This window comes from Gopherus flavomarginatus, chromosome 5 (assembly GCF_025201925.1).
Source record: "Gopherus flavomarginatus isolate rGopFla2 chromosome 5, rGopFla2.mat.asm, whole genome shotgun sequence".
Classification (NCBI taxonomy): domain Eukaryota; kingdom Metazoa; phylum Chordata; order Testudines; family Testudinidae; genus Gopherus; species Gopherus flavomarginatus.
In genome coordinates, this window is record NC_066621.1 from 26,225,231 (window position 1) to 26,245,479 (window position 20,249).

At 58.7% G+C, this 20,249-nt stretch overlaps 1 protein-coding gene across 2 annotated transcripts; it reads left to right on the forward strand.

Moving 5' to 3' along the window:
- Nucleotides 1-800: 800 nt before the first annotated feature.
- ATXN7L2 (ataxin 7 like 2) lies at nucleotides 801-18,075 on the forward strand. Of its 2 annotated transcripts, none has more exons than XM_050956155.1 (11): nucleotides 801-963; nucleotides 5,884-5,955; nucleotides 7,243-7,347; nucleotides 9,080-9,284; nucleotides 10,284-10,594; nucleotides 11,692-11,774; nucleotides 12,462-12,706; nucleotides 13,011-13,203; nucleotides 13,551-13,672; nucleotides 15,483-16,329; nucleotides 17,915-18,075. In XM_050956155.1, exons 1-11 carry the CDS (start codon nucleotides 831-833, stop codon nucleotides 17,927-17,929), a joined length of 2,331 nt encoding a protein of 776 aa, XP_050812112.1. In that variant the 5' UTR covers nucleotides 801-830; the 3' UTR covers nucleotides 17,930-18,075. The 2 variants fall into 2 exon arrangements, with proteins under 2 accessions (XP_050812112.1, XP_050812113.1); XM_050956156.1 differs by having other exon boundaries at nucleotides 802-963; nucleotides 5,887-5,955.
- Nucleotides 18,076-20,249: the final 2,174 nt, after the last annotated feature.

Here is a 20,249-nt window from a genome sequence, read left to right on the forward strand (position 1 = left end):
AGGCGTCCCGGCTCCCAGTGCCCCCAGGGCATGGAGAGAACCCAGGCGTCCCGGCTCCCAGTGTCCCGAGGGCAGAGAGAGAACCCAGGCGTCCCGGCTCCCAGTGCCCTGAGGGCAGAGAGAGACCCCAGGCGTCCCGGCTCCCAGTGCCCCCAGGGCAGAGAGAGAACCCAGGCGTCCCGGCTCCCAGTGCCCCCAGGGCATGGAGAGAACCCAGGCGTCCCGGCTCCCAGTGCCCCCAGGGCATGGAGAGAACCCAGGCGTCCCGGCTCCCAGTGCCCCCAGGGCATGGAGAGAACCCAGGCGTCCCGGCTCCCAGTGCCCCCAGGGCAGAGAGAGAACCCAGGCGTCCCGGCTCCCAGTGCCCCGAGGGCAGAGAGAGAACCCAGGCGTCCCGGCTCCCAGTGCCCCCAGGGCATGGAGAGAACCCAGGCGTCCCGGCTCCCAGTGCCCCCAGGGCATGGAGAGAACCCAGGCGTCCCGGCTCCCAGTGCCCCGAGGGCAGAGAGAGAACCCAGGCGTCCCGGCTCCCAGTGCACCTCCCTCGCGAGGGCAGAGAGAGAACCCAGGCGTCCCGGCTCCCAGTGTCCCGAGGGCAGAGAGAGAACCCAGGCGTCCCGGCTCCCAGTGCCCCCAGGGCATGGAGAGAACCCAGGCCTCCCAGCCCCGAAGCCAGCATACCCCGATGTCCGCGGGAAGGCGGCTGTGGGGCGCCTGCGCACAGCCCCCCTGCCCCGGGCGCAGAGGACTACACTTCCCAGGGTGCGCGGCGCGCCTGCGCGTGGGCCGCCCCGGGCGGGCGGCGGGGGGCGCGCGCTCCCGCGGCGGTGATGGCGGTGCGTGGACGCGCGGCGGCGGCGGCAGCAATGGCCGCTGTGGATCGGCGGCTGCCGAGCCTCGATGACTTCGCGGGGCAGAGCTGGAGCGCCTGGGTGGAGAGGGCGGGGCCGCCCGCCGAGCCAGGTGAGGGGCCGCGCGCGCCGCCCGGGGCCGGGCCTGCGGGGCGCGGGGGCCAGGGAGGGGAGCGGGCAGCCGCCGCCGCCGTCCGGCTCCGCACCCCCGCCCGCCGCCCGCCTCGAACAAAGGAGCCACGGGGTCCTAGCGCCGCCTGCGCCTGGTGCGCCGCCGGGTCCTAGCGCCGCCGGGTTTCCCCGATCCCCCCGAGATCCCGAGCACCCTGGATCCCTGAGCCCGTGGGATCCCCCGGATCCATTATGAGATGCTGGGCATCCCGCAATCCCCGGACCCCACTGGATCTCCTGTTGATCAGCTGCACCCTCCAACACTACTGGATCCCCTGTAATCCCATGTATGTATGTCCAAAGCATCCCATGATCCCTGACTCCACGGATCACCCATGATCCATTATGTGTGTTCTGAACATGTATCATTTCATGACCCCACTGGATCCCCTGCGATCACTGATCTGTTTTGTATGTGCTTAGCATGGTGTGCATGCTGTGATTCCCCAACCCTGCTGGATCCCCTTTTATCCCTTATGTGCATCCTGCGCATCCCCTGATCGCAGACCTCACAAGATCACCCAGGATCCCCGAATCTTGATCCACTAAATCCTGCTATTATCCTTGAGAGCCCTGATCCTTTCTCTGGATCCTGACCACACACGTAGGGGGGAGGGATAGCTCAGTGGTTTGAGCATTGGCCTGCTAAACACTGGGTTATGAGTTCAATCCTTGAGGGGGCCATTTGGGGATTGGTTCTGCTTTGAGCAGGGGATTGGACTAGATGATCTCTTGAGGTCCCTTCCAACCCTAATATTCTATGATTCCTGAGATTCCCGATCCCACTGGATGCTCTCTGTGATGCCTACTTGCCTGACCTTCTCTGTAGCCTCTGAAAGCAGATTCATCCTGTGATCCATAAAAACAACAAGGAGTCCGGTGGCACCTTAAAGACTAACAGATTTATTGGGGCATAAGCTTTCGTGTGTAAAAAAACCCCACTTCTTCAGATGCACGGAGATCCTTCTCACCATTTCCTGCCCAGCAGATCCCACCATGATATTTGTCCTCAGCTCCCTAGCCCCCCGATCCTCTGCACTCTGTGATGCCTGTCCTCCATTTGCCCAGCTGTCCCTTGCACCCAACACTTGTGACCCCACATCAGCCTTGATTCTTCACAAACTCATGCCCTCATGGCTCCTTGCTTCTGATGTCTCCTCTCCCTGCCCTGTCACCCCCTGAACTTTTCACTTGAGCCACTGAATCTGGTCCTCCTCCATCCCAGGCACCGTGATTTTTCCCTGACCCCCTGCATTATCCCTGACCTTTGAACCCCCAGCATAGTGTGCCCTGAAACTGATCTCCCGACCCAACCCCAGAGTCTCTCATGGTCCTCTGACCCTCCCGGGATCCTCTCCTCCACTAGATTGCCCTGCAGACCTGAACTTGATTATGTTCCCCTTGCACCAGGATCCTCGTGCCCAGGAGACGTGTCTCCTCTCTCTGCTGTTCTCCCTCTGATCCTCTCCGCCTTCCTTCTCAGCTGCTGGCCCCTCTCCATTTACCTTTCCTTTGTGGCTGCTGCCCATTCCCCCTGTCCCTCAGTGCACAGGGGTAGAACTGGGTGTGATACCAAGGGTCAGGGTGGGTTCTCCATCACATGACCTTTGCCCTCCCTGAACCTGGTCCCTGAGCCTTACCAAGCCTGATCTCCTGCCATGCCCCCATCCTGCTCCGACCTCTACTCCCCTAAGCCTGGACCTCTGCACTCTCAACCCCTGCATCCTGCCTCTGTTCCACTTGCTCCAGCCACTTCACCATCCCTCTGAGCCATCTTTCCTCCCATGCTGCTCTTCACTCCCATGTTGTTCACTCCCTCACTCCCGCCCTCTGCCCTCTTTCCGCAGGGGGATGGAGCTGATAGCTGTCTCTTGAGACTTTTGCCCTAGAAATCTCAGGAGTTGTTCAGAAGCATCAGCATTTTGGGGGGCATCATTTGATTTCTCCAACACAGTCTGACGCTGGACTCTGGAAAGGCCCTGGAAGTGGGGGAGCGGAGGCTGGTGGAGCTGTCCCTGGTGACGCTTCTTACATTGTGGAGCAGTGTCCCTTCCCCCTCCATTATCTTTCCCTTGCACTAGATGTAGTTAGAGCATCGTGCTTCCTGATCTACTTAGGGCTCCGGCAGAGTTTGCATAATGACTCCTGTGTTTTCAGGGATTTATAGCTGGGCTGTGAAGCAAATTCCCTTTACAGACAAGTTCATGCTGTCGGCTAAGTTCTTTGCTTGTAGATTGAAAATGGTACAGCAGTGAGAGCTGGAGAAAGCCTTGTTAGTTTTTATCTAATCTTTCCTCCTGCTGGGTGCAGTGCAGGAATCTCCCCCTCGTGGGTTTGTCCTGGCTGGCCTGAACTAACTCACACTATGGCGTTTAACAGCCATGCAACTTTTTGCAAGTTGTTGCTTTATAAAAATATGCAGTTTCCCTTCTCCAAGGCTGTTCCTTGCTGAGAGCCTGTTGGCGTTTCCCCCTGAGATTGGGCCATGGATTTGCCCTGGTTGGCTTTAATTTCTAGGATCATTTTCAAATCTACTTTTTAAAAAGCGTCGGCTGGGTTTAGTGCCAGAAGGAAATGACAGCGCCGGGAGAAGAGCGAATGCTTTATTGCCTCATTGATGCCTGCATCAGAGCGCAGCCTCATCCTGCAAACCACTGGTTTGTGAGAGTCAGTCCATGTTTTGAGCTCTGTCTACAGCGGGTGCGTCCTGCCCAGGCAAGTGCAGGCTGTGGTGTCTGGCTATTGGATGCAGAGAGAGCATGGTGGAGTGAAGAAAGCAAGGCCCTGAATGTCAGGACTTGTGAACCTGGCTCTGCTGTTGTGTGATAATGGGCAGGTTAGCCGCTTCAGGCCCAGTTTCCCACGGGGCTTGCTGAAGTTTCGTTGTGTGGGGATGCCTGGGTGAAAAGCGCCAGAGAAGGGCACAGTGGGGAGGAGAGGGTTGTGAATTCTGTTGTTTGTGTGTAGCATGCAGAGGCCCAGAGGTGGTCAGGACCCTGGGAGCTGCCTGGATATACACTAAGAGTCAGTTCTTGCCCTGACACAGGTACAGCTGACCTAGCCCAGCTAAACAAAGGATGGGAGACTGGAAGAACTGTCTGCCTCATCTCATGGGGGGAACTGAGGCATGGAGAGATTATGTGACTCGCTCAGAATCACACAGGGGGTCTTTGGGGAGCAGGGGAGTGACCCAGATCTCCCGAGTCTCAGTCTGGCGCTTTAGCCACACCACCACCAGTTTTGGAGCTGCAATAACCAGGTGCATCAGCTCCAACACGTACGTCCACAGTGGATTCTTTTTCCGCCCCTAAAGAATTTAAATTAGCCCCAGCTCCCTCCCCCACCAGAAATTCCCAGCCAGCCCTGCTTGCAGGTGGCGTTCAGACAGCACCATGGGGCTGACTCGAAGGGATGTTTGGAATCCTGGAGCTGGCGTGTTTGCCCCTGGCACCCCGTTGTGTGTGCAGCACCTGGGTGTGGCAGGGTGGGGGCCACGCTGCTCAAGCAGCTGGTTAGTGGCACAACCCCAAGGTGTTCATGGGGGGAGGAGGGAGTGGTGGGATGCTACTCGTGCCCAGGAGACGTGTCTCCTCTGTCTGCTGTTCTCCCTCTGATCCTCTCCGCCTTCCTTCCCAGCTGCTGGCCCCTCTCCATTTACCTTTCCTTTGTGGCTGCTGCTCATTCCCCCCGTCCCTCGGTGCACAGGGGTAGAACTGGGTGTGATACCAAGGGCCAGGGTGGGTTCTCCATCACTGGCAATTTGGAAATCAAGACGGGATGGCTCTCTGCTGTAGGGGTGGTTTGGGGGCAGGTCTCTGGCCTGCACTATGCTGGGTGTCAGGCTGGATTGTCACACGGTCCCTTCTGGCCTTGGAATCTATGAGCTCAAGGAAAGGAAAATGTCCCAACATGTGGAATCTGCTGGACCCCACTCCCCCCCTCGCAGATCAACTTGGCTGGGGGATCATGTCCCAGGGGTGGTGGGGGCAGTCCCAGAGCTCGGGACTCTTTGAGCAGGTCTGGGCTAAGCCCTGGAGAATGATGCTGGGGACAGATTGGTGACTCCGATTTCCAGCTGCCCTGGCTGAGCACATTGGCTGCCGAGATGGTCAGCAGGGAAAGAGCAAGCCCTCCAGAAGTGAGTTCTAGCAACCTGGAAAAAGTTGGAATAAGAGTGTCCCCAAAGGGAGCTCTTCTGGAATAGTACTGCCCTTGGAATAACTTCCCCATGTAGACAACCTTGAGCAGGGGCTGCCTTCGGCGACACGCCTGCGGGAGGTCCCCGGTCCCGCGGATTCGGCGGCACGGGACCTCCGCAGGTGTGCCGCCGAAGGCAACCTGCCTGCTGCCCTCGCGACGACCAGCAGAGCGCCTCCCGTGGCTTGCCGCCCCAGGCTCACGGTTGGCGTGCTGGGGCCTGGAGCCGCCCCTGACCTTGAGTCCTGCAGGGTCCACTAGGGTGAGCAGAGAGGTTGTCATGGTTTGCAGGGAAAGGAGCTGCGCTAAAGGCCTTTCACAGACCCAGACAAAGACCCCTTCTCTGCCCCGGGGCCGCATCCTGGTTCCACCTCCACCTGTCATGTGGCAAATGGTCCATTGATGGTGCTGTTTGCATGTCCTGCTTGATTCAAGGAGGCCAAACAGGAGATTCCCCGAGACCAAGGCCCTGCACCTTGTTAACTGACTGATTCTTAGGGCTCCTCAGTCTGTTGGCAGCTTGGCGACCTGCCATCCTCCCACTTTGCAAACAATGCCCCCGCCCCCAGCCTGTAGGGAGCAGGCTCTCTTGGCTTCTGGGTTAGAGGGCTGTGGGGTTCAAGGAAGGGTCCTGACTGTTGGTGATGGGGCTGATTTTCTCTAGCAGGGTCTGAGGTGGAGGAGAGCAGCAAGAATGGCAGCAAGAAAGTGGATGCAATGACACTCATTAAGGAAGGTAAGAGCTCATCCAGCTCCTTCCAGCTCAGAGAGCTGCCTGATTCTGTAGTGGGCATGATCTGTTCCTTTGGCGAAGGCTCTTGTTATATGTGACGCCGGGGGCGGGGGATGGTTAGCACAGGAGCTGTTGTGAATTTGGCATCAGCGGGAAACTTTGTGGCCCTGCTCATGGGTTGAGGCTGTCAGCACCATTTCCCTTCGCCTGGGCCGTTCAGACCGGTCCGACGCTGTCTGGCCCTCTCAGAGGAGAGAGCTGCTAAATAGCCGACACAGCAGGATCTACTCCTGCTCCTAGCTGCAACAGCTCCTCTTGGCTGTGCAAACCACGTCCCCTTTGGGTGGAAATGGGCTTCAGTGCATAGAGCAAACGCGGGACAGACTTCAACCCAGGCTGTGCCTCTCTGGCCTCGCGCACTGTGGAGCTCTGCAGAGCTGGCCTGGAGCCCAAGCACAGAACGTGGCTGGTGAGGGCTATGCTCTTCAGGGACCCCCACATCCCTTGCAAGGTTGTTGTAGCTCCAGCATTCCTGGCCTGACTGTTCCCCAGCTTCACCTGGCAGCCCAGGGCCTCGATCTCGGTTGCTGCAAGGGAGGCTCCCGCAGACATTGAAAGCTGGCCCAGTGCTCTGTAATCCCCCCTAGCCTCACACCAGGCAGCCCTGCGATCCAAGTGTATGAACCCGAGAAACCTAGCGTACCATAGAGCCCTAAGTCAGTCGCTTTGACCCAGTCACACTCGGGGCGGGGGCAGCGTGAGGGCTGCAGGCTGTCCCCCAGTTTAAGGCTTGGGATGCGAGGTTTTGGAGCCCCTGGTGAGGCCCTTGTCTCTGGATCGTTTGTGCAGCGCACTCATAAACCGGACACCAAGGTGCCATAGCCCCAGCATCCGCACGGGTGGCAGCTGCCCCTCCTCCATGCCAGCCTTGCCCTGAGGGGCCTTCTCCAGGGCTGAGTGGGGATGTCAGGCTCCATGACCCATTTGACCTTTGGCCTCTACTCGTGGTGTTGGCAGCTGTCCTGTGTCTAGTGAGATCTGAGACCCACCATGCTCATTTCACACAGGCCGTGAACAGCCATTGACTGGCAGCAGGGCTGAGCTATGCTGGGTTTGAGCTGGAGCCCCTGTAGTCTCTCTTTGGGGAGCGAGGACGTGACTGTCCATTCACATTGGGTACAAAAGATGGGTTTCCTTAGGCGTGTCTCTTGGCCTGGGCAGCCACAGCCCCACCAGGCCGCAGGGGGCCCTTCGTGGCCTCTCCCTTACCGCTGTCTCTTGCCCTGGCAGACATGTCTATCTTTGGGCACTGCCCAGCCCACGACGAGTTCTACCTGGTGGTGTGTAACCACTGTAGCCAAGTGGTCAAGCCTCAAGCCTTTCAGAAGCACTGCGGTAAGCCGATTGACTGTCCGGGGTGAGGTCAGCAGCTGGGCCCCTTCTGCAGCTGGCCGGGAATGGGGACCTGGTTCTATTCTCCTCCCCCGCGTTCTCTGGGCCCTCGGGCACCAACCTCGGAGTGGCTCTGGAATGACAATTCTGCTGGTGTCCCGGCCACAGCTGCTGTGTTTGAGATTGAGCTTGGGGCGCAGGGGTCCAGAGGGAAGGCTCTGCCTCCTCCGTCTGCAATGGGGAGAGAAATGCTGCAGAGACAGCAGCATGGGGCTGTGCAGGAAGCCGCAGGCCACCCAGGCTACCCACCAGCTGCACTTGGTCTTGTTTTGTGATGTGACTTGTACGCGCCCTTCGCCCTGGCCTCGCAGCCCTAATGCTGCCTGGTGCAGAGGGGCAGCCCCAGGGGGTGAAGGTCTAGGAGAGAAGCCCCCTGCACTCACTGTTGTGGGGCTGGGCCTGGCTCCCTGCTCTGGGCATCATGATTGGGTGTAGGGGGTCGCAATGCCATGCAGGTGTGGCCTGGCCATCATGATGTGGGTTGGCCAGGCCACATTTGAGTGAGTGATATTGTGAACTAGCGCATGCCCATGAGAGAGGGGCAGCCGGGCCAAACCTGAGTGACGCTGTGACCCCCCGTGCCAGTCTGCAATGCCTGTGGCGAGCCAGACCTGGCCCCACGGGACAAGAGCTGCCGCTATGGGGAGAGTGTGGGGCGGGCTTGCTCTCTGGGCTGGGAGAAGTGTATGTTTGCCTAGGGCCTGGGAACCCACTTAGATCCTTCCCATGACTTGCCAGTGGGTCAGGACCCACCATTTGGGAAACGCTTTCTTAGGGGGACCTTCAAAAAGCATCCTTGAGCTATGAGTTGGCAGCTTGTTTCCCATCCCAGCCGTCATTCTCTGTCCCGCCGCACCTGGCACAATCCCACTCTCTCCTCCACAGCAGGAGCTGTCTGCTGCTGGGATGCCCCCGGCAATCAGTGGCAAGGCAAGAGAGTGTGGAGGAGCTACCTCTGGCATCCTGGAAAGAACCGGTGGGGGGGCTGGGCAGGGAAGAGCAGCATAGAGAGCCATGTTCCTGGGGTGGGCAGAGCAAGGAGTGCCTGGCTGCTCTGCCTGGCCTGGTTGGGTGGCTCCCAGGTTCTGGTGCTGGGCATGGTTCTCCAGGGGCCTGCAGGGAGGTGGAGTGGAGCAGCCTGTTCGGGACCCTGCCACTGCACTGGGGTGTCGAAGGGCCTGATAGCTGTTGGCACGTATTGGACCCACTGGGGTCTGTTGGGCCAGCTCCCAAACACAGGGTTTTGCAAGCAAAGGTGATGTACAAGGCAGCTCAGGCTGCTAGAGTGAGGGGGTTGCCTGTTGGGCTGAGCACAGGCCCAGGAGCCAGGACTCCTGGGTTCTTAGTCAGCACTGCTGCTAAATTCAGACAAGCAGGCTGGAGATGGGAAAAGTGGCGTTGCCCAGGCTCCACCCCAGGCCAGCTGGATGGTTCTGTTAAAATGATCAGCAGTGAGATGACTGTTGCTATTTCAGTTGTCATCATTAGCCTTCAGAGTGAACAACACGCTGAGATGAACGGGGCCGTTCCTGTGGGGCTGGCCTGGCTGCAGACTCAGGCAGCCCTTGGTGCTTTTCCCCCGGGGCGTTGGAGAGCAGTGTGGGGTGTCCCCCTCCTCTGATGGGCAGGGCCTCATGTGCGCACGTCACTGACAAGGCCTCCCCCTCCCCCGCAGAAAGACGTCACGGACCTCTCAGCAAGCTCTACGCCCGGGCGCAGGCGTCTGCCAATGCCCAGAAGTGCCATGCGGTCAATGGGCAGCCCGCTGCCTGCGGGGGCCACAGCAGTGCCAAGGCCTCGCGGGAGAAATCACAGAGCTCCCGCAGCCGGGCCCAGCACCCACCTGAGAGGCCAGACAAGGCGCAGAAAGACAACCTCTGGTGAGTGGGATGGGGCAAAGGGGGAGCCTGCACTCACGTGGGGGGGGGGGTTGGCTCGACACAGAGGGGTTGAGGGGAGCCTGGCTCCACTCTCATGTGGGTGTAGGGGAGCCTGTGCTCCTCTGATGTGAGAGGGGTTGGGGGGCAGCCCCACTCTGGGGAGGGGACCCTGCTCTCTTGTGCAGGGAGGAGGAAGGGGGGCGATGAAGAGAGACGTGGGAGAAGGAGCAGTAGGGGAAACCACTCCCTGCTCATACACCGAGGGACAGAGAACCCCACTCTGATATGGGTGGAGGGGGTTGGAGGAGCCCCACTGAACTCTGACAAGGGGGGAGGGGCCTCAGGGAAACCCCAGCTGGCTCTGACGTGGGGAAGGGGATGAAGGGGGATGTGCTGGGGAAGGGGGAGCCCCACCCCACTTTGTTGGGCTCGGGAGATGCGCTGCTCTGGCTGTGTGGCGGGGTCTCGACGGAGACTGCACCTTTGCCCCCGGCTGCCTGGGCCTCAGTGGATGGAGGCATTTCCAGAGCAGGGTGTTGTCTCCCTCTGTGCGCGCCGGGGGTTGCTCATCGGGACTGTGCTCAGGAAGGATGGCAGACCCAGCCCAATGGGCCCCTCCGAGGAGGGGCAGGGGAATGAGAGCCCTGGACTAGCTCAGCCAGCCCCAGCCCCTGCCAGTGCTTGCACCTCCCATTCAGCCCAGTCACCGCGGCTGGTTGGACTGGTATCTGCATGCGACACAGGGGTAGCCCCAGGTCCGTGGCAGGCCGGAGCATACGCGCTCACAAGACTGGTGGGCAGCAGGCCCAGTCCAGGGGCTCAGAAGGGTAGCCCAGAGTCCAGGTCTCACAAGCCCAGAGCACCTGCCCCAGGATGTGGCTCAGGGGCTGGGACCTGGCCCAGACGGGCCTCAGTCACCCTCTGCTGCTAGGGAGATTAGCAGCTTTGGCTAGCTCATTCCTTGGCTGAGCTCTCAGAGCCTGTCCCTTCTCCTTCCAGTTTGTTCATGCCGGTGGTGAACCTGGAGAAGATTTCCAGCCTTCCCAAGCCGGATGGACACGGCATCAAGGTGCCCCCAAAGGCTGCTGCTGCTTCTGTCTCCGGGCAGCCATCTGCCAGCTCCAAAGAGCCCATGGGGAAGCTGTCCCTGGCAGTGTCGCCCAAAGAGCCGCTTGTGCCAGCCAAGGCAGGAGGCGACTCCGTTGTGCCCGCCGATGGTCTGGACAGGAAACCAGAGAGCACCTCTGCCTCAGGGGAGAAGGAGCCGGGCGCCAGCAAACCGCCTCCCAAATCCCACAAGAAGATGGCGCGTGAGTCCTGCTGTTCCTCCTTCGCTGCCCGGTGGGGATGATGCTGAATCAGGCCAAGGTGACAGCTGGACAGGGCGGTTAGGTGGTGGCGACTCAGCAGTCCTGTGCGATGATGCAGCTGCGTGATTCAGCGCTGGCTGCCAGCTGTGATCGCTTAGTGGCTCAATGCAGCCTCTCTCCTTGAGCGGGGAGGTGTGGGAGGTGGGCTCTTCTCTGCCCCATGGGCAGGGATCCTGGCATCTCCTTTTCTCTCCTGCCACACACACACACCAGCTGAGCCTCTCCCTTCCCAGCCCAAGGAGCGCTCCCCTGGTTGGAACCCAGGAAGAGTGAGAAGGCCACCAGCCAGATCCTGGGACTCTTCTAGTGCCTGTATAGCCCTAAAGAGCTGCATGCAGCTAGGGGGCTGTCTGCTGGGTCCCATGACAGAGAGCCTGGGCCAGTGCCTCAAACCTAGAACTGGGACTCAGGCCATCTGTGTCCCAGTCCCCTGCCACTGACCCACCGTGCAGACTTGGGCGAGTCACTTAAATGCTCAGTGCCTCAGTTTCCCCATCTGGACAATGAGACTAACACTGGAGCTTGTGAGGCTGAAGGAGCTGTTCGCAGTGTTCAGAGATCCCATTGCGTGTCTTTGCGTCTCCTGCACTCGCCCAGCTCTGCTATAGTTGGGGTTTGGGGCATTTCAATCCACCCTGGAAGCCCATGAAAAGCTTTCCATTCATGCCTCGTTCAGTAAGCCCCAAACTCCACCTTGCTTTGTAATAACAGATCCTAAGGACTGGGCCTCATTTCTCAAGGGGAAAGTTTTATGTAGCACCTGCTGCAGTTGTATCTGAGCTCCACCCCACGGCAAAGAGCATGAAAATAGAGGCAAGAAGCAAGATTTCCCCTTTTGAAATGGCGAGAACCTCCCAGCACAAAAGCTTGTTCCAACAGTCAACCAAAGCTCCAGGCCAAACGCAGGGATCTTAGGAAGTTTGGCAAAGACTCTAAAGAGCAGAGTGAGCTCAGGGGATCCAGCCAGGCTCTGTCACCGTGCCCAGTAACTGCTGCTTTCACTTCATGCATCTCAGCTCTGTCTTTCTGCCCTGCAGGGAAGGAGTGTGATTTGAACAGGCAGTGTGGAGTTGTGAATCCTGACACCAAAAAGATCTGCACCCGGCTGCTGACTTGCAAGGTACTGGCATGTGTGAGATTGTTTTCTGGTAGAACAGTAGGAGGCGGGGTGAGTTCAGGTCCCCCTACAGCCCAGCTGGAGGTTGAAGGGTTCTGCAGGAGGCTGCAGACTGACGTGCCCACTGGGGAAGAGAAGCGCCCACTGAGGAAGAGAAGCGTTTGCTGTTGCATGGCTATAAAGTGCCACTTCGTGAAGGTTTAATCCAATGGTTCTGAAACTATTTATCATTGTGGGCCGCACGTGCAGCTCTCTGTGTTATGTGGGCCACATGCACACAGTATATATACTACCTGTATGGCCCTGAGGATGTTACATGGGCCACAGCTGTGCGCTGACGGGGGTACAAGCAGCCCACGGGCCAAGGGTTGAGAGCCACTGCTCTAGTCCATTGGAGGAGAAGGGGGCGGGACATGTAGTGCTGACTGGCTCCAGGAGGCCCCCATGGACTAGAGACACCGCTTCATCTCATGGCTCAGCGGCATGCATGCAGTCAGGGAAACGTGAAGCCTCGGGCCTCTGCTCCAAAAACAGGCTTGGGAGGCCCAGGAGAATCTCCACTAGCTGAATTAGTAAGAGGGTCTGTAGCTCCTGCGAGCCTCTAGGCACAGGGGGGGTTCCCATGGAGGTCTGATGGCATCCTGTGGTGAGCCGGGGCTGTGACGCTCTCCCCTCCTCCCCTTTTCACAGATTCACTCCGTGCACCAGCGCCGCGAGGTGCAGGGCCGGGCGAAGGACTTTGACGTCTTGGTGGCGGAGCTGAAGGCCAGTTCCAGGAAGGGGGAATCCCCCAAGGAGAAGAGCCCAGTGAGGAAGGAAGCGCTCCCCGACCGACTCTCACAGGAAGCCTCCTCCGGGGCGCAGACCTCCTTGGTTCTACCCAGCACTTCCCCTTGCCGAGCAAAGCAGCCGCACTCCCACTGTGCACTTCCCAGGTAACGCAGCAGCAGGGAACCTCGGGTTTGCTTCCAGCTACCACCTGTGTGTGTCAGTCTGGGCAGATGCACCTGCCCTAGCATAGGAAGGGGTGCTGTGCAGGTGCCTCTCTCAGGCTGGCCTCTTGCATCTTCCCCGTGCAGGGATCCTAGCAGAACCAGGCCCCAGTGGGGACTGTCTGCCCTTTCCAGCAGTGCCTCTGGCACATAGATCCCCCCTGGCCTAACCCCATCCCTCTGCAGCTTTAACCTGAAGGCCCCCAGCAACGGCAGCTCACACTCTTCTGCCTCTCATTGGGTTCAGGTCCAGGGTTTCCTCAGAGAGCGACTCGGAGGAGCCGTCCACGACCTGTGGCGACAGAGACCCCGGGCTCTACCCCTTTCCTGTGCCCAAGGGCAGTAGCCGGGTATCGAGCGACGAGAGCGAGGATGACATGGCTGAGGAATCCCACAGGCTGGACTGTCATTATGCAACACGGCCACCACGGCCTCAGGCGGTGAGTGCTTTACGTGAGATGGGGTGGGTCTCTGCCCCTCTCTGTGCGGAGACCAGTGCCCCTGCTGGCACTGGGGACAATGACCTGTCCAGTGATTCTCAGGCCAGTTTGTCAGCATCCTGCTCCCACAGAGGAACTTGGATCTCACAGTCCAGCTGGTACCCATGCAGAGTTGCCACGTTTGGGGCAGGGAAGGAGATGAGGGGTTGAGGACTCAGCGGACAGTCCATCCTCTCTGCCATGCTATGGGCTAGGCTCCTGACCAACGGCAGGGGGCTGCTGTGTGGTCTACAGGGGTCTCAGCCTCCCTGATGGCTCTTTTCCCCTCCTCTCTTAATCTCAATCAGTTCTGCACCTTCGGAAGCCGCTTGGTCAGCCCTGGGTGTTATGTGTTCAACCGACGGCTGGACCGGTTCTGCTCAGCCCTCAACTCCATGCTGGAGAGACACCTCAGCTCACACATGTGGAAGTGAGTGTCCCGCTGGGGGAGGCAGCGCCTGGACCAGGGTGGGGCAGGTGTGTCTGTGCCTGGCCCAGGCAGTGGGGGTGGGGTGCTTGGGAGTGTGGGAGGAAATCGTTCCCAGCTCACATGCTGAGATGAGAGACTGCCTGAGTGGCATCTGCCCCTGCTCAGCTCCTGTGGAGGTTGGCTTCCCTTGTGGTGGGGACAGCTGAGCACTGAGCTGGACAGTTGGCAGTTCCCAGTCCAGCCACTCCACTCCCTAGTCAGCTTCCAGAGGGCGGAGTGAACATTAGCACTTCTGCCTCCCATCCTCGGCCTAGTGCCGAGGTTGCATTGGATGCGATTGGCCTTCAGTCTGTTGGGAAGCCCATGCAGTGTGGGCAGAGAAAACGCATGGTAAGATCTCCAGCCATTCATGGGGGAAGCTCACCCTACATGCACGAGGGGGTGTCATGATCCCGTTATTGTAACCCAGGCCAAGGGAGCTGTGGCAGGCTGCAGAGGAAGCCTTGGGGGACCCAAGGAAGCACTGAGGAGGCAGTTTTCAGGAAGGGAAGTCAGCTGATGTGTCAATCACTTTTGTTCCTTTCAGCTTTGCTAAATTTAGAGGGTGGCTTCTATTTCAGTCTGTACGGTAATGCCTGCCCCTGCCCGCCTTCCCTTCTGCCTGCAGTGGGAGCAGCAGGTGGGATCCCTCCATGCCCTTCAGGGCATCTGGGGGAGCGAGAGAGGATGGCCATTGTGAGCAGAACCCCAAATAGAGTGGTAGCATGTTAAGAGATTACAGCAGGCATTGAGGAGCCAGGACACCTGTGTTCTGTTTGTAGCTCAGTAACTGACTTACTGAGTGACCCGAGCCAGCCTCTTTACTGCTCTGTGCCTCAAGTTCCCCATCTGTATAACAGGGGTGACATCCCCAGTCTGTTGGGGGAGCTGAGGCTGGACTAGCGTTGTGAATGTGCTTTGAGATCTCAGCAGCAGGGAATGCTAAGTGCAGGATCCTTATAAAGTGCTTTGCCAGGAACGTAAATAATTCCTATTAACATTTATCGGGCTGGTTAATACTTCCCTGGCCAGTTCCTACCCCACACTCCCAAATCCCCACCACCTGCAGTGATGCTAAGTCCCGGCTTTCCTGAGCAGGTGGGGCTGGAGCACAGGGCTTGATGCACAGCCCTGATAGACAGGCGCATGGGAGAGACAGCCGGGGATCAGAGGGGGAGGAAAGAGCTCTGACGGGGTCAGAGTAGGGAGGAGATGGGTGGGGACTAGAGGAGGAGGCTTCTTGGGACTGGAAGGGCAACGGGGCCAGGGAAGAGGTGGGATATGGCCTGGGATCAGATGGGAGAGGTGACAGCCTGGGGTTGGATGGGGGAAGGGCAGGTGGGTGGGGCATGGGGGAGGCAGCCTGGGATCTAATGGGTGAGGAGGCTGGCAGAGGTTGGAGACAGCCCGGGATTGGATAGAAGAAGGGCAGGTGGATGGGGCATGGGGGGAGAATGCCCAGGATTGGATGTGGGAGAGTCCAGTGATTGTATAGGGGCAGGGCAGGGGGTGGGGAGTGCTGGGAGAGAGCCTGGGATCAGATGTGGGAGGGGGCTGGCAGGCGCTGGAGATCAGATGGAGGAAGGGCAGGTGGTGGGGATGCAGGGACATGGCCTGGAACAGATGAGGGAAGGGCAGGTGGGAGAGATGGGTGGGGGACAGCCTGGGATCAGATGGGGGAGAGGCTGGGGGCGGGATTTGTGGGGTGTCGTTTAAATAAGCAGCAGCCCCTCCCCCCACGTTTCTGATTCTGCTTCATTGGCCTCACCAGGAAGATCCCTCCAGCCGCCGACCCCCAGCTGCATCCAGCCCCATCGCCCGCCGGCCCGGGCTCCTCCACATCCAGCACTTCCCAGATTGGCAGCTCCTTGCTGGCATGCAGCCTTCCCCACGGCACCCCCGGGAGGACCTCCTTGTCCTGTACAGCAACAGCCGCCAGGGAGAGCCGCAGCCACCCCAGCCTGAGCTACACGGTGGGCTCGCCCCACGCCGCGGCCGCCTGCAGCCAGTCGGACTGCACGGGTGGGAGCCAGTCCATCACCTCCCCGCTCCCGGCCAACACCCCCTCACCATCCTTCAGCAAGTTGCCTTCCACCAAGGCCAGCAAGTCCTCCAAAGCCAAGGAGCTGGCAGGCAGCGGGGAGCCAGAGGCCTCGGCCCGAAGGCGCAAGCAGCCTCTGGGCGCCGCCACTGGCCCCCCGTACAAACGGACCTGCCTCCTGGACCCAGGCAAGGGCAAGGTGGCCGGCTGCCAGGTCCCCCACCCATCTGCAAAGACCAAACCCTCCCTGGGCTCCCCCTGTACCGCCTCCCTCAACGGCGCTATCTCGCCAGGCTCCAGAGTCAAGCGGGCCAGCCACCTGGACTGCAGGGCTCCCAGCCACCCTCAAGTCAAAGCCTCCCAACTGGAGAACCGGGGCTCCCCCCTGAATGGGCCGAAAGCGCTGCAGGCCAACTGCCTCTCGGACGAGGAGGCCAAGAAGCGCAAGAACGCAGCTACCTACTGCAGGCCAGTGAAGGCCAAGCACCCGGCTGCCACCTCCGACTCAGGCTGCACTGTGCGGAGGAAGAAGGCCGTCGCCTCGCTGGGCTTCGAGGAGAAGCGGAATGCACTGAAGGTACCTGTGTCCCCCCCCCCCTCCCCCCTACTGCTATGCACCCCCACAACAGGCTGATCTTCCTGCCCTGCCCACCAGTGCAGTGGGCCTTTGGGTCTCCTCATGCAGCTCTGTCATCCCCCCCACCCCACAGCAGTTCTTTTCCCAAAGTTCCCCTCCCCATCCTCGTGGCTGCGTCCTGGGGTCTGTGGCGCCTTCCCAGATGGACACGGTGGTTCATGGGGCCCTTCTGAACTCTGCGGGGCTGGACCAGGCTGCAGAGGTCTGAGCAGAGTGGACACAGGGAGTCGCTGCCACAGGATGGAAGCCCCTGCCCTGGGGCACTGCCTGGCAAGCTGGCTCCTTGAAGCCCAGCCAGCTGGCAGCTCATCCCCAGGCCACCAGACAGTACAGATCCCCAGCAGGAGACGGGTTAATAGGACTGTGGATACGTGCAAAGTGGTCTGTATTCCAAGCACTCTTTGGAGGTGTCACATCCCCAGTGGGTGGCGCTGTTGGGAGTTGGCTGGGGAGGTACCCACAGCTGCTCCCTCCCAGCAGGGGCTCAGGCTGAGGACAGCCAGCAGGACATGCTTTTTCCAGTAGGATTTGCTGTGGAATTGAGGCAGAGGCCTTGCCTTGCTGGAGCTTGCAGCACTGCAGAGAATGGTCCTGGGCTGGTGCTGGCTGTTGGGAAGGATTGTGGCCTCTCCTAACAGGAGGCTTGTAGGTCACGGCTGGTGTGAAATGGGTACATGACCGGTACCCCCTAGTCTGTGGGACTGTGGGGTGAGAACAGGGCTGATCAGCTGCTGAACTCTGCCAAGAAACAGTTCTCTTCCCACCTCTGCCCTAGACTTGCTGGGCCTCAGTTTCCCCGTCTGTAAAATGGGGAGAATGATCTTGACCTGATTTTCAAGGGCTGTGAGCTTTGATGTGCTGATCTGCTCTGAAAGGTGAAACATCCCCCGTGTACTCAGCCAACCTGCTTTCTGGCTGTGTTCATCACAGCTGCTGGCTTCTTGGTGTCATTACGTTTCTACTGCTTGTGACTCCCATTAGCCCTGCAGGGCAGAGTCTATTCCTGTTAGACCTGTGGGGCCAGCCAGGCCACCAGAAAGTCTATTCTTTTTTGTGCATCAACGGAATCAGTCAGTGACCTCTGTGAAATCCCACGAGGGGTCACTTAACTTGGCCTGTCGAACCTTTATTACTGATGATGTGCAACAAAGACAGAGCCCAGGTGGATTCTCAGGTCCCTGGGGAAGTTTGTGGAGTAGGGAATCACCTTTTTATGGGAGGGGGCACATTCGCTGGGAAGTCACAGATCTGAACAGGGGCCACACGATGGCATTTCCAGCAGCACAGGGCATGCTGCACTTCTCTGAAGGGCTTTGGCACTGAGAGCTCTTATTCAGCTATTCAGCTGCAAACACAAGAGTGTGTTTTATTATAAGTAGACGCCAATCAGACACAGCTCTTGGGCTCCTGACAAGTCGCCCTAGTCCCTGAGCCCCTGCAGCGGGTGAACATTGGCCCTCCGCACTCATCTGTTCTGCTCCTTTGTTCTTCTGTTCTGACCCCCTGTCCTCTTGTCTCCTTGCAGTCGAAAGCGCATTAACAAGCAAGTGCCTGTGCGATGCAGATGGAGCCATCGGTTCTGAGGACTGGGAGGCCCTGGGTCGGATTCAGAGGCCACTGCTTTTTATAACTTTATATTATTTTTTTTAAAAGAAAAAAAAACTCTATAAAAATACCTCAAGACTCTTTTCCTGTTCTGTTGCTGCTAAAAAACCCGAACGAACAAAATCCCAAGGGGGAAAAAAAATCCAGACGCAAATCCGATCCACACCTGGGAGGAGGTTTGAAGTGGATGGACTGGACCGAGGAGGCAGCCGCACAGCCGGGCTGGGATATTTATAAGAATTATTATTGCTGTTTTTGTTTCTTTTTAAAAAAAAGAAAAATCAGTATTGAAAGGGTGGTTTGGCCTGTGGCTTTCAGCGTGGGGGAGGGGCAGGTGCCCCCTCCTGGCAGGGCCAGGAAGCGGATTTTCCAGCCAGCTACATGTGGGGGTGGATCCCTCTGCAGGCCGTGCCCTGGTGTGCATGTCATCGCCCATTGCTGCTAGTGTTCTGACATATTCCTGGTGCCTGGGTGGCTCCCCCTGCTGGCAGTGCCCTGACATTTAGGCACTTACCTTCTCCCAAAGCTGTGCTTGGTGGCGCAAGCGATTTCGCTACTCTGGAGTGGGGCTTATGTCAGGATCATGCAATGTTCACGCCGGTCCTTTAGTGCAACGTCCTCTGTTTTTCTGATTCCCTTTGCTGCTCATGTGCCTGGCCCGATCTCTATCTCAGTGCCCCCTTCCTGTTTTAGCCCTGGTCAGCGACTGGCACCCAGTGAAGTGGTGGTGTGAGAGACAGGAATACCCCACCCCGATGGGTCAGCCCTGAACCGGCACCCATGTTCTTGTCTAACTCTACTCCAGCTCATGGCTTCGTTTGTGAAGATTACTACCTTGCACTGTCCTTAGAACCAGAAGGGTGGCTTGAGCCAGTCGTGGTGTGGCTGAGAATCGTATTTGCTGCTTGGCCAATGCTGTGCTGGTCCAACCCCCCAAGTCTATTATTAGGACTTATTTGTTATATTGGGCTAATGGCTGAAGGCCTCGATGGGCTGGGCATTGTACAAATCCATGGTCGGAGACAGTCACTGCCCCAATCTCAACTAGACAAAGGGTGGGGTGGAAAACAGGCACAGAGAGGGTAAAAGTGACTTGCCCAAGGTCATCCAGCAGCCAAGTGGCAAAGCTGGGAATAGGCCCAAGGCTCCTGACCCCCAGTCCAGGTCCTTTGTCCAGCTGCCTTTTTTCCCCCTCTTCCAAGAATGCTGGTTAATGTCAGATCTGTAACTTGATGGTGAGATCCTGGGGAAAGGCTGCAGGGCTCAGCGGCAGCTCCAGACACCAGCGCAGCAAGCGCGTGCCTGCGGCGGCAAGCTGCGGGGGGGTCCTGCCGGTCTCTGCAAGGGCGGCAGTCAGCCAGCCTTCGGCGGCAATTCGGCCGAAACCGCGGGACCGGGGACCTCCCACAGGCGCGCTGCCAAAGGCAGCCTGCCTGCCGTGCTTGGGGCGGCAAAAAAGCTAGAGCTGCCCCTGGCAGGGCTGGCTCCTTTCAGCTGGCATTCCAAGGAGAGCCCAGACAGGCGGTTTGGAGAGAGACCCTTTTCACTTTAAACAGGCTGGGACTGGGTGCCTGGCAGTGGTGACTTAGGTGCCTCAGGCTAATGTTTGTACAGAGCCTAGCACAATGGTCCATAACTAGGGCTCCTGGGCACTACAGTAATATATGTCTCTGTTTGGCTCAGGCTGTGCCTCCCAGTCTGTCCTGCTGTTTTCAGCCATGTCATGTCCTGCTGTCTCCCAGCTATTGGATTCTTCCCCACCAGTCTTTCACTGACATGTTTAACTACACTGCAGTGTGGACACACTGTGCTTTTCACTGCAGTGTATCGCTACACGTCCCTAGACGCTGCCGACACTGGTGTACAGTGTAGACATCAATCCGCTCTCCCCAGCCCCAGCTCTCAATTCTAGCTCCCGTTCCCTCTGCATTCACATCACGCAACTTTCTCCTCCAGGCTGCCTGGACCCAGCCAGAGGGGTCACTGAGAGCATAGAAGACAGGCTCCTTGCTCTCAGTTCGGTCACCCTGGCTGGGCCTCAGCATGACCCACAGCAACCCAGAACTGCACTTGCAGGGAGAGTGCTTGTGAGGCCCAGCCTGGAGTGGACCCAGTGCAGCCAGAATCTTTGGAGAACTGAGCTGCAAAAATCAAAGTTTTAGCTGAGCAAGTGCAAACCGCAATTTTTCAGATGCTCATAACTTGGCCAAATATGGGCAGATTTCTCCAGGGATGGCAAAAGGCACATCTCTAAC